General features: G+C 37.9%; 2 protein-coding genes across 2 annotated transcripts; both read left to right on the top strand.

Annotated features, from left to right (window-relative positions):
• The first annotated feature begins 5 nt into the window (after window positions 1-5).
• On the top strand, window positions 6-4,086 carry LOC149010575 (uncharacterized). Its single transcript, XM_089164281.1, has 2 exons — window positions 6-3,150; window positions 3,263-4,086. The coding sequence occupies exons 1-2, from the start codon at window positions 1,108-1,110 to the stop codon at window positions 3,686-3,688; spliced, it is 2,469 nt and encodes an 822-aa protein (XP_089020407.1). The 5' UTR covers window positions 6-1,107; the 3' UTR covers window positions 3,689-4,086.
• A 5,920-nt stretch (window positions 4,087-10,006) lies between these two features.
• On the top strand, window positions 10,007-11,897 carry LOC149010574 (uncharacterized). The gene is made up of 2 exons (XM_089162452.1): window positions 10,007-11,710; window positions 11,814-11,897. The coding sequence occupies exons 1-2, from the start codon at window positions 10,007-10,009 to the stop codon at window positions 11,895-11,897; spliced, it is 1,788 nt and encodes a 595-aa protein (XP_089018578.1).
• Window positions 11,898-16,925: the final 5,028 nt, after the last annotated feature.

The following is a 16,925-nucleotide window of genomic DNA, read 5'->3' as shown; positions in this document are numbered from 1 at the left end:
TTGCAAATATGGTTTACGATATTTGTGTACAAAATTTTTCCTAAGCTGGTTTGCAGTTTGGCAGTTGGTTTGGATAAGAGAAACTCTGGCTCATAAGCAAGCTGGATGAAACCTGGACGAATCTTCTTTGGTTATTTAGAAGCCTCTTGCCCAACATTTGAACTGGATGATCACCTCTACTTTAATCAGTATTTCATTCTTCTTCATTATGGATTTGATTGAAAGAGAGAAACAGCAAAACTGGAAAAGATTGTTTTCTAATTCTAGATAACCAAATGGTAGGAAGCTTATCATCCATTGGGAACTCATTTGCTCGGAGGAGCCAACACTCCCAAAATTGTATTCTTGAATGTGTCCAAGAAAAACAGATATGAGGGGATTGCGACAAGGATTATAGGACGCAGCGTTGGTGGGAATATGGGATACAATATGCAGTAGCGGAGTGGATCAACTACCATTTGTTTGATCTGTTTCTTGGGTAGAAATAGAACCCTTTTGTTTGACCTGTTTTTTAGGTAGAACCCTTTTGTTTGATCTGAATGCTACTTTAAAAAGGAGTGATTCTGTTTTCGGAAGAATAGGATTCGTCAATGATTAATTTAGTCTTTCAACCGAAGACGTATTCGTCAAGAAGGTTAGTAGCTCCCATGTAAAGTTTGACTGATTTTGTCGACGAGAAATTGTTCTTTCGTATTATCAAAGAAACAGCAAATGACTCATTTTGACATCGCAAATTGCCGCAGACGAGGTAGCAGTGATGGCAAGATAGTCATTCTCTCCTCATTTTTCTGGGTTTGGGAAAGTGGTTATCAAGTGGAAGAAAGCAAAGAGTTCGGCTGATCGATCAGTTGAAGTAACTCTGCATCGCACGTCTGCACATCTGGAACTTCGAAGGCAACTTAAGAAAGAGACGTAGAAAAGGAGAAAGGGAAGGTGGGGAAGATAAGGTCCAGAAAAGGGCAAAGGAACTTATCTTTTGGTTTAACCCAAATCAGATCTCTCTTCTTGTAATTCTATTCTGACCCATCACAGCATATTTCTGCAAGATCTCCTGCAATCTATACTGTTCTCTTTGCAGCACTTCAATCCTCACTGATTCTAGGCAATATGGATCAAACTAGTCCACAGTCGACAGGAGGTGGGATCATAATGCGGCAGATTGATAACAAGTTGAGTGATAACTGGGGATCTGGTGGAACTGACACCATATTTGAACCCCAGAGAGAATACGGTGATTTTTTGGAGAAGGGAGATGGCAGTAGTGCAGAACCTGGTTCTTCAAAACCAACTCTTAATGCACCAGAGAAGAAGCTAACTCTGTTTGCTCTTCAGGTTGCAGTTCTTGAGAAAATTGCCAGTGGGTTAGGAACCATGGGGTTCATCTGGGCAACTGTTGTTCTTCTCGGTGGTTATGCTATTAAGCTAGGCAAAATTGATTTCTGGATCATCACCATCATACTCTTAATTGAAGGTGCCAGGATCTTCAGCCGTGGTCATGAGCTTGAATGGCAACACCAGTCTACATGGACGATTGCAGATGCCAGCATCAGTAGTTTCCGAACACTGAAATCGAGCTCCCATTTGTTTGCTCGAGCCGTGAAAGGAATTAAGAGGTCAATTTCTAGACGCCAAACCCGAGAACTCGAAGAGAAGACCAACGAAGAAAAGTCGAGTAATCGGTCACCTCGTACATGGATATTGTCAGAAGTTCCCCTGCTTCCATATGCAAATTGGTTTTTCCTATCTAGGAACATCAGTAAGTTATTCTATTGGCTCCAGTTGTTATCAGCTCTAGCTTGTGTAGCACTTTCAGTGATGAGGCTTGTGCAGTTGAATAATCCAAATGCAATCGAACCAAGCCCGGAAAATAGGAATCATAAATCAGCCTTGATCGTCTTTTATGGGTTGGCCTTGGCCGAATCGTTTTTCTTTATGCTGGAGAAAGCCTACTGGGAATGGATGATTACTTATAGGAGGTTGCTGGAGGAGGTGAACAAGGACTGCGAGTTAGGAAGCTCTGGCATGCTTTCCATCAAAAGGTTCTTCTATGATGCCTATTCAGAATGTCTCAATGGAAGCATCTTTGATGGCTTAAAGCTGGATTTGGTTTCTTTTGCTACAGAGCTCCTGGCCTCTGCTTCCAGCGATGAGCAGCTCATTGGGGCTCGAATTCTTCAGAAATTCTCAGTGAATAGTCAATTCTCTGATGATACACTTCGGAACATTGGCACATCCATACTGGTTATTGAAAGACTTGTGGAGATGTTGTACTGGAAGAATCCACAAGAAGCAGAGATCAGGCGAGCAGCTGCAGAGATTGTGTCAAAACTAGCGGGAAAAAAGCAGAACTCGCTTAGAGTTGCAGGGATTCCTGGTGCAATGGAATGCATAGCATCTTTGCTATACACTCAACGTAGCTACGAGGCTGCATCTGACGAAATCTCGGAGAAAAAGATCGTTTCTGATAGAGAAAATTATGAGTTCTCGGCCTTCAACCAATTGGGTCTTACCATTCTCAAGAAACTTGCACGCGACCATGATAACTGTGAGAAAATAGGTAACACGAAAGGCCTTTTGCCCAAAATTATTGATTTCACACATGCTGAAGAGATGTTGCTCAGAAACAGTCATGACAGAGACAGTCGAATATTGGTGGTAAAAAGATCTCTGCAAGCACTCAAGTTGCTTGCAAAGACTTCTGGTACAGCAGGCAAGAATCTGAGGCAAGAGATTGTTGAAATTGTATTCACAGTGAGCAACATCAGAGAAATTCTCAGACATGGTGGGAAATACCCAATGCTTCAAAACCTAGGAATTGAAATTTTAACAAGTCTGGCCTTCGAAGAGGAGGCGAGAGAAAAGATTGGTAGCACAGGTGGAGTTATCAAAGAACTATTGCGGATTTTTTTCCAGGAGCAGAACCCTGATCATGTGAGGTTTGCAGCAGGGGAGGCAATTACAATGCTAGCACTGGGATGCAATAGGAACTGCTCTAGGATATTGAATCAGGAGGTAGTAACAAAGCTTGTGGGGGCACTTGAAGATCCAGTACTTCGAATAAATTCAGCCAGAATCTTAAGGAATTTATGCGCTTCTGCTGGCCAAGATTGCTTTGGACAATTGATGGGAGTCTCTGCTGCTGCACCCACAGTAAGTTTCCTCTTTTTTATCATCTACAGGTCCATCTTATGTTGCATTTGAGAGTCTAGCATGAATCATTACCATTAGTGCATCAGGTTTTGATATTTTACATAATTAACAGGTGCTGAAGTCAGTGATGTCCGAAGAGAACAAGGTACAAGAAGTAATGCTTGGGCTTGCAATACAAATTTTCAAATCCATGCCTCCTCAAGCAGCAAGTATTGCGCTTCATCAGATTGGAATTGATGAAGGCAAATTAGCAATGAAACTCCAGAAAATTTTGAAATTGTATCCATACCCATCAGTCAAAGTTCCTAGAATGAGGAGGTTTGCGATTGAGCTCACAATTTGGATGATGACAAATAACAAAGCAATGGTTCAAACTCTCGGGGATCTTGGAATGGTGGAGCAGCTTGAGATTCTGAGGGAAACCACATCAGCTATAGAAAACTTCAACATTTTCTCTGGAACTGTTGGCCTGTGCCCATACAGCATAGCGATTGTCTCATTAGTCGACAAAGCACTAGAGTTGCTGGCAAAAGGATGAAATTTGGAAGTACAATGCTCACTCTGCATATCCAAAAACTCATTTCCATATATAGGTGTTAACACAACTAAATTTCTTTTCCTACATCCCTTTCAATCTGATTGTAGCCAATTATGGTGTTATGAACTTTATAGTTAACATTTTGTCCTTGTGCACCATTATGTATTCTCCATATGCAAGGGTTTAAGTCTGCCCTAGCTTTGTCGTTGTATCATGACTCCAGCTGATTTTTGAGACCCTCTTGTCTGGCTGAACTCGCTGATGGCACTTCGGTCGCCCTTTTCTTTGCGAAGGTTATTCTTTGTGGTGCAACTTGTTAGTATGCTTGTCTGCTGCAACATGTTTTTGTTCCAAGGTTAGTGTTTCATTCCTGGTGTTCCCATTTACAATTCTGGTTTTCTTTCACTGCTCCCAGCCCTGAGAAAAATAGAAGTCATCACTCTAGGGAAAGGAAGGGTTCCCTACAGGAAGAGCTACTTCCACGCATGTAAGACCTAGAGCTTCTATACTTGGGTTTGGAGAAGAAGCAAGGGAAGACATGGTTATCTGGGGAACTTTATTTCCTAAAAGGATTCAGTCATTTTTAAGATGATATTGACCAAGAGGAGCTCGACTTCAATGCTGTGCAATTAATGCGTAGCACTGTGTTGTGAACGGTCGAGATCTCGATCTCGAGCGAGATTTCGATCTTGACCATTCCTTTCGCGTAAGTGTGATAATACACTTTTTGGAAATGGACGGTACCATTCGCTGCAGGTGCTGCCCATTAATTGCGCAGCACCTGTTCGCTGCAGATATTGCACATTAATTGTTCAGCACCCAAACAATTTTAGACCAAGAGCCTTGCAGAAGCTAAGGATTGGACAAGAGTCACTCAGTTGGGAGCTCAACTGAAACACAGGGCCATCTTGAACAAGGAATGTGCTACACAGTTTGCAGACCTTAGAACATAACAGAATTGATAAGAATCAAATGATTGTTTCATATCTAAAATATCTTGACGGATAGAATGATCTCAATAGGAGGATTAGAACTGGAATTCAGAAGGTTAATTAATTCCAAGCAGTCTGACTCCAATAATTGACTGAATACCAATTTTGCAAGGTTAAATCAAACTACATCTAGCTAGTGTAGTTTCTGCAACCAAACTCGAGTCATATGAAATCATTAAGAAGTAGGAAGTTTTGAATTATTAAGTCTCTATACTCCAATCTTTGAACATGAAGAAGAAGGAGAACATGAAACACTAGAGAAAAGCTTACGAATTAAACTTACCAGAGATTTTTCTAGATGGGTTGAGAGGAGAGACGAGATAGATATTCTGAATAGAGATGAGGAGGGTTTCCAAGGGGCTTTGATCGACATCTACTCTATAACAAATCATAGTACATCAAGATCTAAAATTCGAAATTGGATTCTGGAGTCAGCTCAGTCAATTCTAAGTAACTTTTCTCCATCGGAACCCTAATAAAACTCTGAATTGTGAAACCAGTTCGGTGGATGAAGGGTTTGGTGATGAAGATGGGCTCTTTCCATTCAGGGCTATTTTTGTTTTTCTGAAAAAAATTTAATTTTGCTTATCATCATTTAACTGTGACTAGAAAAATGTGATTATAGGTATTGTTTGCTTTGCAAGAAGCATTTGGAAACGTATGGTTAAACCATGATATCAAATATGGTTTTTTAGGTGCGAAAAATAGGAATGGATCTATGCCAATATCTGTGGGTTTGCTGCCAAATGGAGCAACGATTGGCCTGAGCGATTTGTGTGTATCCTACAATTTCTTTGGGGATGGCGAAATCGAGATATCCATGAGGTAGATTTTTCCAGACTAGGGAATGGTGTGATCATTATCGATAAATTTTATTGAGCCAATAAGGAAGCTTGGACAACATGCTGAAGCTCTGTTCTTGATCCAAGTAAAGAGTTTGAAGTTTTAGGGTGGACATGCCCTAGAAGAGGATGGTTTAAGTGCAACACGGATGCTGCTGTGAAAGTGAAGGAATGTTACGCTCAAGTAGCTGGAATGATCCGGGATCAAGAAGGCCTGTTCAGAGGAGGATTTGCTATCAAGATTCCTTTATGCCATGTAATAGAGGCGGAAATGCGCGCAATCAAAGAAGGGGTAAAGATAGCGTTGGATATGGGAGCATGGCCACTCCAAATAGAATCAGACTCGCTGAAGGCCATAAGGTTACTAGACCCAGAAGTTAACGAGCAAGGATCGATGGGAAGATTAGTTGCTGAAATTCGAAGCCTATATGCTTCTCGAGGCCATGTTAGATTTAGTCATGTGAGGCGTCAAAATAACAAGGCTGCTGATTGGTTGTCTAAGAGGCGGCTTGGAAGAGATGATTTGGTCTTTTTCAGTGATCCCCAGTAGGAAATGACAGACATTCTTAAAGAGATTATCTCAAGAGTTGTGCTATAGTTTGATTTGTTTTGCTTTTTTTTTGAGTCTTTGACACCGTTTTGTAACAAAAAAAAAAAAAAAAGAAAAAGAAAAAATGTGATTATGCAATTGAAGGTGATTTCATTTTTTATTAATTTTCCTTGGTTTGGTTTGATGTGGTGCTATTTATTAGCAAGGGAAAGGTAGTTAGCATATGGTTAGCATGCGTAATCTAACTTTAATGAAACGGCCTTCCAAATGGGACTTTCGTTTTGTATTGAATTGAATACATAAAAATTCCACTGTCAATTCACATGAGGAAAGGTCAACATAAACAAAATAAAGTAAGCAAGGACTTTGTTTATTTATTTATTATTATTTTTTGTTACTAGTGCTTTATTTTAATATTGGAAATGAAATGCCGTCCGTCAGGATCAAACTCACGTCCTTTTTACAGAGAAATGTGGATTTTACCACTCAATCAACCCTGCATTGGCACAATGACTTTATTTTCTAGTCCGTACTGTACTTCGGATGAGGCCATTCTTCTTTTAAGCTTGGTGTTTATGCACTGGTTTCCTAGTTCATATTGAACCAGTCGTGGCTGATGGCTCTAGCACAACCGGCAGCCGCTCCGCTCATCTACCTTCAAGTAGGATTTCTTCGTTCCCCTGTTTCGATGGGGTTTCTCTTTTCTTACAAGCCTTGGCGCCTGTAAGATCAAATCGACTTTATAAGAGAGTTTAAATAGCGCTCTGGTTTTGAACTCTACTGGACTTTCGTTGGAAGTTTAACATAGACCGATCTGCAGGTAGAGTTGTTTTCACCTTGGGGGCCTCTTCTCCTTACTCGGTTCCATAGCTGCGTTTGTTTGCTAGAATAAAGGTGGGGTGGGAAAATTATTGAAAAGAGTGCATATTTTTTACTTTTTCCTTAAATCCCAAAATGATAGATTGTTTGGTTGCTTGAATCAATGAAACTTGTCTGTTAATGTGGCAGTTCAATTTTCCCATCCCAAGCTATTTAAAAACCCCACATATTTGATGGGACTTTGTGGGAAAGTTGAAAAAAGTAAAAAGTGAGACCCACCACTATCATTTTTTCACAAAACCCTTTCCTTTTCTTCTCCTTCACCTGAGTTCACTACACATAGGACCATATTTTTTTTTCCACCCCACCTTTGCAAACAAACGCAACCTAGGGTTTTATTCCGGACAGGGGTTTTTTCATTTATTGGTCCTTAATTCTTCTTCAGCAGATAGATTTGAGAAATTTCTTGAATTAAATAGCATTGACTTTTGTAGCTCATCTTATAGCGAGACATTTTTTATTTAATACTTTTTCCTTGGACGTTTCCTCATCTTTCTCCATGCTTGTTCTTTTGTCTAGTGTAGTGCGGGTTGAATAAATCCTTTTAGATCTTTTTTCATCCATCATGTCTTTCTCCTTTACTCTTCTTCTTACTCTGTGCATGGATGAGGAGAGGTCTTTCTCCACTTTCTCTTCCCTTTACTATTGAATTAAGTAGCATTGATAGCAGTAGTTCCTTTACTGTAGTGTCACATCTAGTGCTCCAAGGTCTCCTTCCCCATTTTTTTACACAATGGGGAGAAGAGTTCCAACTCAGTTGAATCTTCACGAGATATTTGTTAATGAAATAACTGATCGAATTTGGTTTGACCGTCTTTAGGTTCTTTTGAATTACATCTGCACTCTCGAGAGCTTAATAGAACAAACAATTTAAAGAATAATTTGGTAGAAGCTATGCGCTAGCCCTTTTGCCGTTCTTCCTGAATCTCGAAGCTCTGAATAGATTCCGAATCCGAGGGTTCTTGAGAGCGGCCGCTGCTTCTGAGAAGAGGAGCATTTCTTAATAGATTCAAAGCGGCTAACCCTCCAAGCAAGTGGATTTAGGGAAGAAAAGGATTAAATGTGGAATCTTTAGAGAAGAATTCTTCGGGCTGATCCACAGTCGGTGTTAGCCGAGGAAGGGGAGGCAAGACAAGCAAGAGAAGCACAGAGTGATGGGGGTACAAATGGTATTGCAAAAGAATTAGTATAATAAAAGGTAAATTTGATATTTGATATATTTGTTTAGTGATGAGATCAATATTTAATTTTAATAATTAATAATTTAATAGTAAAGAAATATCTGTAATTATTTATTTTTTAGGAATAGTAAATATAATTAATTGCATATCTATCTAAATGGTTTATATGTAAATATCCACATTTATGAAGATACAACAGAAAATACTTATCATTATATTTATATATGAGAAAAATAATAAAAATGAGGTTTAAAAAACAACTTTTTTTAGTTTTTAATTTATTTCTTGTTCCAAGAATAAATGGGGAAACAGTGGCGGAGCCATGGGTCCATGGAGGGCACCCCCATTTTTAAAAGAATTTCGTTACTTCTTTATTTTTCTCACTTCTGATGTGAAGTATCACTATTTGACCCCTAATAGTAAAACTAAAACTTAATTAGATAAAGATGATGGGTATGGATATCATTCTTAATTATTATCGAAAACTTAATAAAACTAACTTAATATTCATAAATTTTTCATAATTTATTCTCTCATATTTCAATTCTTATTTATTCTCTCATGAATTTCATTTTTTATTTTTAATTTTTTTTCTCATGTTTCCTCAAACTTCTCACAAACGGCTTAGGTAGTTAAGAAAAATTTAGAAAAACTAATACATGTTGGAATTTTCCTAAACCATCTTCACAATTATTAACTATTCTCTCTACCATGAATGGCATGAATCAATTGATTTTTTCTTTTCCAATTTAATTATTGAACTAATTATTTTTTCTAACATTATATTAAAATAATTATTTAAATAATAGGTATTCTTTTTAGAAAACAACCATCTAATTAAATTTCTTTATTAATTATTAAACTAATTGAATTAATTTTTTTTCAAACATTGTACATTTGTATAGTCGTATTGAACTAATTATTAAAGTAATTGTTTTATTAAAAGAAAAAAATTTATTGAAGTAATTAAACTAAAATATAATAAAATAATCTAACAGTGGGTTCCACATGAGCCCACACAATATGTTCAGTGGCTTGGCTTAATGCGTGAAAAAGTGATCTAGACTTATTAATTAGCTCCCCAATATTAAATCCTAGTTACGCCCTATGGGGAAACTACTTAGAAAGACATTGTAGCTTAATACATAGATATGGAGGTCTGCAAAATGATCATTCTTCCATCATTTAAATCAAAAAATTTCATATGTATTTAGGTTTACGCACAAGTCAAAGTCCCATTTGTCCATGTGTGGCAAGTCTATACTGCTCCACCACACGCACCACCATGCCAAGGGAAAAAAAAACTCTGTTGTGCACATTTCTTTGTTGTGTATAGCAGTGCACATATATATCAAATGGATGGTTGAGATTAAAATATTAATTTTAAATAAAACTTATTTCAAGAATTTTGTATTTAATTTTAATCTCAGCTGCACATTTGGTATTATAGGAGCACTGATGTGAACAGGAAATGATCTTTTTTTCCCAAGCCAACTGCGCTAGGTAGCAACATCCAAGAAACATCGGTAGGAAAACGGAAATTACTTGGGTGCTGAGTAATTAATTGTGTAGCACATTACACAACCTGTTGCGGTAGAGACTTGAATAACAAGAATTGTCATAGGTAGGAAGCAAAATTAAATCCTGATTTCAATTATAAATAAAGCACCATATAGGCCTAGGCGTCAAGCAAATCCATCTCAAATTCTTCATTTGATTTTGTCTAAAACCAGCACATCCCCTTAAATCTCCTGCAACTTAATTTATAAATTTTTTTTTTTGCGACATTATAGTCTTCATTACTTTCTTTCTTTCAAGTTTCAACCCAAAAGCTTTCAGTTTTCAGTAGACCTTGAAATTCCTCACCTGTCAACATGGATCAGCCGAGTCTACAACTTACAGGAAGCGATGGGAGCATAAGGTTGCAGATTGATGAAATCATATTTGAACCGAATGATCAACTGGGTAGGAGAGACCTCAGCAACGTAGATCGTTGTTCTTCACCAGAATCACCACTACCAACAACTTTTGATGCACCAGAGAAGAAGCTGACGTTATTCGCTCTTCAACTTGCTCTTCTAGAGAAATTGGCAACTGCATTAGGAGCCATGGGATTCATCTGGGCAACCGTTGTTCTTCTTGGTGGTTACGCCATTAAAATATTGGCAACTGATTTCTTGTTCATTACCATCGTACTCTTAGTCGAAGCCACAAGAATCTTCAGCCGCAGTCATGAGCTTGAATGGCAACACCAATCTACATGGACGATTGCAGATGCCAGCGTTCATAGTTTCCAAGCTCTGAAGTCGAGCCCAAATTTTATGGGTCGAATCATAAGAAGAATTAGCAGCAAAAGACCCAAAGAGAAGATCGACGAGGAAATACCCGACAATGATTCATCTCCTAGTGAAGTCAAAGAGAAGATAAAACAAAATAGAATCAACCCTTCGAGACGAACATGGAAATCATCAGAAGTTCTCCTGCTTCCATATATAGGCATCAGCAGGTTATTCTATTGGTTGCAGTTCTTGACAGCCATAGCTTGTATGGGGCTTTCAGTAACAAGGTTTATTCAGCTGAGCTATGATAAAGAAATTCCATCTGATGGAGATACTCGGAACGAGAAATTTGCTCTGAATATCTTCTATGGATTGGCCTTGGTCGAAGCTTTTTTCTCTCTGTTAGGGAAAGTCTACTGGGAATGGACGATTACGCATAAAAAACTGCTGCAAAAGGTAGACAAGGACTGTGATATTGGAATGATTTCCCTCAGAAGATTCTTCTATGATGCCTACGCCGAATGCATTAACAAGAGCATATTTGATGGCCTAAAGCTAGATTTAGTTTCTTTTGCTATGGAACTTTTGGGCTCTCAATCCAGGGACGAGCAGCTAATTGGGGCTGAAATTCTTCAGAAGTTCTCGAAAAATCGAATCTTCTCTTCCGACACATTGCTGAAGATTGGAACGTCTGCACCGGTTATCGAGAGATTGGTAGAGATACTGAACTGGAAGAGCTCAGAAGAAGCAGAGATCAGGCGAGCGGCTGCAGAGATTTTGTCTAAATTATCTCGAAAGAAGAATAATTCCGTTCGAGTTGCAGAGATTCCTGGTGCAATGGGATCTATTTCATCATTGATCCGTGCCGAATGTAGCTACAATGGCATGTTTGATGAAATAGGAGTCAAAGTGGATGTCCGTAGTGAAGAAAGTTATAAGCTTTCAGTATTGGGTCTCACCATTCTCAAGAATCAGGCACGAGATTACGATATTTGTGAGAAGATCGGTAACACAAGAGGTCTTCTGCTCAAAATTGTTGACTTCACACATACCGAAAAGGATCTGCTGAGGGACAGCCAAGAATCAAGCGATAGAATAGTGGCAATGACACTATCCATGCAAGTGCTGAAGTTGCTGGTAAGAACATCTGGTAGTGTGGGCAAGCATCTCAGGAGAGAGATTGTGGATAATGTTTTCACAATAAGGAACATCAGAAAAATTCTCTGGTTTGGTGACAAATTCCCAAAGCTTCAACGTCTTGGAATCAAGATTGTAACTAGTTTGGGCTTCGATGTTAAGGCAAGAGAGAAAATTGGAAGCACAGGCGGATTTCTTAAGCTATTGTTCAAGATTTTCTTCCGAACAACAAATTCTGAAGAAGAGATTAGACTGAGAGTTGCAGCAGGAGAAGCAATTGCAGTGCTTGCCATCGAAAGCAAGAGAAACTGCTCCAGGATATTGGATCTGGATGAATTGGGAAGGTTGATCAACTCACTCAAAAATGAAGAGCTTCGCATCAATTCAGCAAGAATTTTGAGGCATTTGTGCAAATTTGCTGGAAATGATTGCCGTGAAAAATTAAAGGGAGTCTCTGCTGCTGCACCCATGGTAAGTTACCTAATTTTTTCATCTCTGATCACATTTCATCTTTCATTTTTAAATGTAGTAAGATAAAGAGTTATTCTATCTAATACTTAATGCTTAACAGGTGCTGGAAGCAATAATGAAGGAAGAGAAGAAGCAACAAGAAGTAATGCTTGGGCTGGGCACAAAGGTGTGCAGATTCATGACTCCTGAACAAGCAAGGAACACGTTTATAGATACTGGAATTAAGGAGAGCGAATTAGCAGAGAAGCTTGTACATATTTTGCAGGAGTATCAATACCCATCATTTGAGGTTCCTAGAATTAGAAGATTTACGATTGAGCTAGCAATTTTGATGATGAAAAACAATGCAGCAACCATTACAACTTTCAGAGATCTTGAAATGGAGAGTGAGCTTAAGAGTTTAAGAGATACTACTTCAGAGATTGAAAGCTTTAACATCTTCTCCGGAACCGTTGGACTTAGCCGGCACAAAATTCCAATTCACTCATTAGTAGATAAAGCCCTGGCTTGTTTTCTTCAAGAATTAATATTTACGATTGAGCTAGCAATGTTTTTTGGTTAAAAAAGAAAAAGAAAAAAAAAAGAAAAAAAAAAGAAAAAGAGATTATAAGGTTGTTCTAAGTTCCAACTTTACATCTTTGTCTTTTGTTTAGGAATAATTACTAATGTCCTATTGTACTTTGATTTTATTACAACTTTATCCCCTGTATTTTTTTTAAAATATTAATTCAATCTTTAACTTTGTCTACAATTACTAATGCACCTTACGGATAAGTTCTGTTGTTAGTTTACGATGATGTGATATCTATATATTTTTTTTCAAAGTCCCAAAAATAATCTTGCAATTATCTTCTTATTTACTCTTTTGTCAAAGTTCCAACTCTTGGATCTTGCATTTTGTTTAGGGATAACTACTAATGCCCCCTTGAACTTTGATTTTATTACAACTTTATCCCATGTACTTTTTAAAAATATTAATCCAACCTTTAACTTTATCTACAATTACTAATGCCCTTTACCGTTAAGTTTTGTTAGTTTACTAATGATGTGGCATCTATATATTTTTTCAAAATTCCAAAAATAATATTGCAATTATCTTCTAATTTACTTTTTTGTCAAGTTATAATACTACCCTTAATTAACTATAGGAAAAAATTAACCTTAAATCCATTTTATTCTCTAAAAAGAAACCACCGAATTTAGGAAAAATATGATTAAATAAAACTCAAAATAGAAACTAATTGAGAAAATATCAAATTTAATTTAAAGTTGGAAATTGAAAATCACCTAATATATACTAACCATTGTGTATTGTTATCAAATTTCCTATCAATTAGCATCTTATATGCTAATTTGTTTGTAAAACTTTCATCATTATGATTGTAAAATATTTAAGTAGAGCATGAGAATTTCAATAACCAGAAGTGAGTGGTCCCATTAATTTTCAAATGAAATTCTCAGAATAAAACAAAAAGAAAAATATTTTCAAGACAACACTTCCATTGAAAATGAACCTTACGTGAAAATCTATATTTGTAATAGTAAGACTCTCATTAACAAGTATTATATGTGAATGGCCAATAAGGTTAAGAGAAGGCGTAGTCCAAGTTGGTTGGAGCCATATGATACATTGACTCTAGATAGAGAATGATACTGAACAAAGTAGGCAAGAAGCATGAGAGGAGCTATCTGGACCTAAAATGATATGATTGAGTAGATAACTTGCAATGGGTTATATTTCTCCCTAACATGCACCAATATTTATCCAATAATCATGGTGAGAAAGTGGTGACCTAATCCCCAGCCATGGTTGATGAGACACTGTTATCCCTATACCTCGGTTGTGACGATCAAGATCAGTGAGACTCTACGTGAGGTTTGTTTGAGACTACCTAGAAGAGGCTGGTGTTATATCTTAATGCGTGTCTACTTAGATAAAGACCTACATTAGTTAGAGTATATGACCATTATTTCATCGCATTTGCATAGTCATGACACTTTATATTATATCACAATTTAACTATTATTATCCCATGTTTTGAATGATGGATAAACATATTTATTTGAATTACTTGCTCAATTCTTCGGAACTCATCCCTCGTGGTTTGTTGTTTTAGATGTCTACATAGGTGAGGAAGAGACCCCGAGTTCGAGTTCAGCGGTACTTCCCTTTGATTGTACAGTTAAGGAATTGATGAGAGCTTATTGTGAACCGTAGTACGATCCGAGTGCCAGTATGGAGTACCCTTACAACCCCGATTAATAATGATAGGACACACCTAACTTGCTTTTGGGATTACGAGTTAGATATCGATCCGAAGATGCAAGCATATAAACGCTTGCAGAAGAAATATAATCATTGGGAGAGATAGACTTTGTTTTTTATTTTTTATTTATTTTTTATTTATTCCTTTCCAATTTAACTTTCTTTTGAGGATTGGTATTTTAATTAGATTTGACTTCGCTTCCACCTCTTATTTTTTAGATCCTATTGAGATCCTCTGATTACGTTGTTACTTACCTTTAATATTGAACACTTGATTTATTCTTGTCCATGATTATGTTATTATGTAGAATGGTGTGTGATGTGACATGAAACCAAATCTTGTGATTGTGGATCACTCCATCGGGTATTCGGGTGGATGGATACCGGCATGGTGGATTTGACAAGGATCTTCATTATTGAAAATTAGAGTTGAATCTCCCAAGGATGTGAAGGAGAGTCAAGCTCTTCAAGGACCTCAAGGGTAAAGGGCTCATCACAAGCAAATTGAAAAGGGCCTCACACATGAGCCTCAACATTGAACGGAGGAGAAGAAGAGAACGAATGGTGTTTAGTAGGGGTGATTGGGAGGGATTGGCGTTCATTGGTCCCCATCCTCCCCTCAAGATTACACATGCTTCCCTCTCTAAGAAATGGAATGTAGTGGACTCTCTCCACAGTTACTTGCTCGATAATGGTGTCTTCATTTTCCATTTTCAATGGAGATACTACGCTAAGGGCCACTGAAAGTGCCCCTTGGAGACTTGGGAACAAGAGAATTTACCTCAGGTAGTGGATCCCCGAATTGAAGCTAGAAAAGATGGATTTGAATACCATTGTCTTCTAGGTATCCCTCCAAGGCCTCCCTTTGCAATTTTGGAACTCAAACAGCTTATCTCGCATTGTTTCTCTCCTTAGTTAGCCTCTTTGCATGGGCAGTACTACTTTCAAGCATGAAAGATTGTCATTTGCTAGGATATGTGTGGAGTCTCCACTTCCTTCTCACTACCCGGCCACCTCAGTTCTGGTTTGAGACGAAAATGGTCTAAGCTTTGATTAAGTTCTCCACTTTGAGAACCTTCATCCTCTTTGTTGTTAGTGTAAGGTTTCAGCCATTCAGACTACCCTAGCTTTGTAGACACCTCCAACACCACTACTGTAGCTCAATGGCTTCTCCAAGAATCCACTAATGATTTCTCTTAGGCACCCTGATGATGGGAGGAACTGATTTGCATCACTAGAAGTGGATGGCAACCTCTCAGTGGTCCCTAACCGAGATTTGATATTTGAAATTTGAAATTTCCAGATTCATATAGAAGGTTTTTTTTCTTCTTTATATATGGCTAGAAATCCATTACTGCCGGCAACCACATGACTACCGCACTCATTTTAGTCATCTTCCTCCACATCTACTCTGTTCTGAAATGAGTTGAAATGCAGTGGCAATAAAACAGGCGACAATTGCAACTTGAAACGAGTCCGGATCAGTTCCCCCGACGAGTTCCCGACCACACAAAATAGTGGGGCCCACGGTGAAAAACACTTTTAGAAAGAAAAAAAAAAAATCATCCATGGGCCCCACTGTTTTGTGTGGTCGGGAACCCGTCGGGGAGCAGTCTGTGCTACTCCGACGGGGTGAGGATCCAAATTCACCTAAAACGGCTAGACGGCTAGCGTGTTCCAATGAAGCATTAATTAGGTTTTGGTTTACTTGGTTGATTGACAACCCCGGAAATGGAGTGCCCAAAGATTACACAAGTATTTGTCATTCATTCAATTATGACTCTTTTACCAAAACAAAAACAAAAAAAGCAAAAAAATTATGAACACTCTAAATAAGAGGAAGAGTTTCAGGTCCTGATGATATGATTATATTGTTGTCTTCTAGTATAAGATCTTATTCTTATGTGCTTAAAGGGTTAAATTAAGCTTCTAGTTAACGCTTCTAGGTATTAATAAGAGAACCATTAGAAGGTCAGAAGGATAAATGCTTTCCTACGTTTTTGAATTTTTAAAAGTAGTCTTCTTCTATTTCATTCATTGCCAGCACAAGTTGCAGGAACATTTCTGCAACCAGGGTAGTAGCCAATTTCTGTTCTTATGCTACCAACAACACATGAAAGATAAAGTATCAGGTTGATCGCCTATCTTGGGGCTTCCATTATGGGGCCCACCAACCTAACCCCATCCCTACCTCTTGTCCCTCGAGTTCTACTTCTACCTCCCTCTTGCTGCGGGTCAATCCTCGAATTTGAGCCTTCCCTCTAGGGGTGTAAACGGACCGGATTCGGATCGGATAGTGGTATATCCATATCCGCATCCTATTATATTCGGACGGATTCGGATAATATCCTATCGGTTTTCGGACGAATTTTGTCGGATTCGGATGATAATCGGATAGTTATTTTCTTAAGTAGATTCTTCTAAAAGGGCATGAATATAGATTGAATACAAGTTTTCGACTACCTGTTTACATCTTTACATTTTTATTTGTGAGGACTATGTTTGAATTTTAAGAATTTAACAACTTTGGTAGCTATTTTAGTAGAAAATCTAGAAAAATAGTCACATATCATAGACAAAATTTATAAAAATAAGAATAATAAATCTAAATAAGTAACTTAATCGGATAATTTTATCGGA

This window comes from Hakea prostrata, chromosome 7 (genome assembly GCF_041222555.1).
Source record: "Hakea prostrata isolate BN-2017 chromosome 7, UWA_Hpros_2, whole genome shotgun sequence".
Lineage (NCBI taxonomy): Eukaryota > Viridiplantae > Streptophyta > Magnoliopsida > Proteales > Proteaceae > Hakea > Hakea prostrata.
The sequence above is the reverse complement of the archived record's forward strand: the minus strand, read 5'-3'. Positions and strand labels throughout refer to the sequence as shown.

Coding starts and splice junctions, on each gene's coding strand:
- LOC149010575 (XM_089164281.1), top strand. CDS start 1,108: ATGGATCAAACTAGTCCACAGTCGACAGGAGGTGGGATCATAATGCGG. Junction 3,151..3,262: donor TCTCTGCTGCTGCACCCACA/GTAAGTTTCCTC, acceptor CATAATTAACAG/GTGCTGAAGTCAGTGATGTC.
- LOC149010574 (XM_089162452.1), top strand. CDS start 10,007: ATGGATCAGCCGAGTCTACAACTTACAGGAAGCGATGGGAGCATAAGG. Junction 11,711..11,813: donor GTTTGGGCTTCGATGTTAAG/GCAAGAGAGAAA, acceptor TGAGAGTTGCAG/CAGGAGAAGCAATTGCAGTG.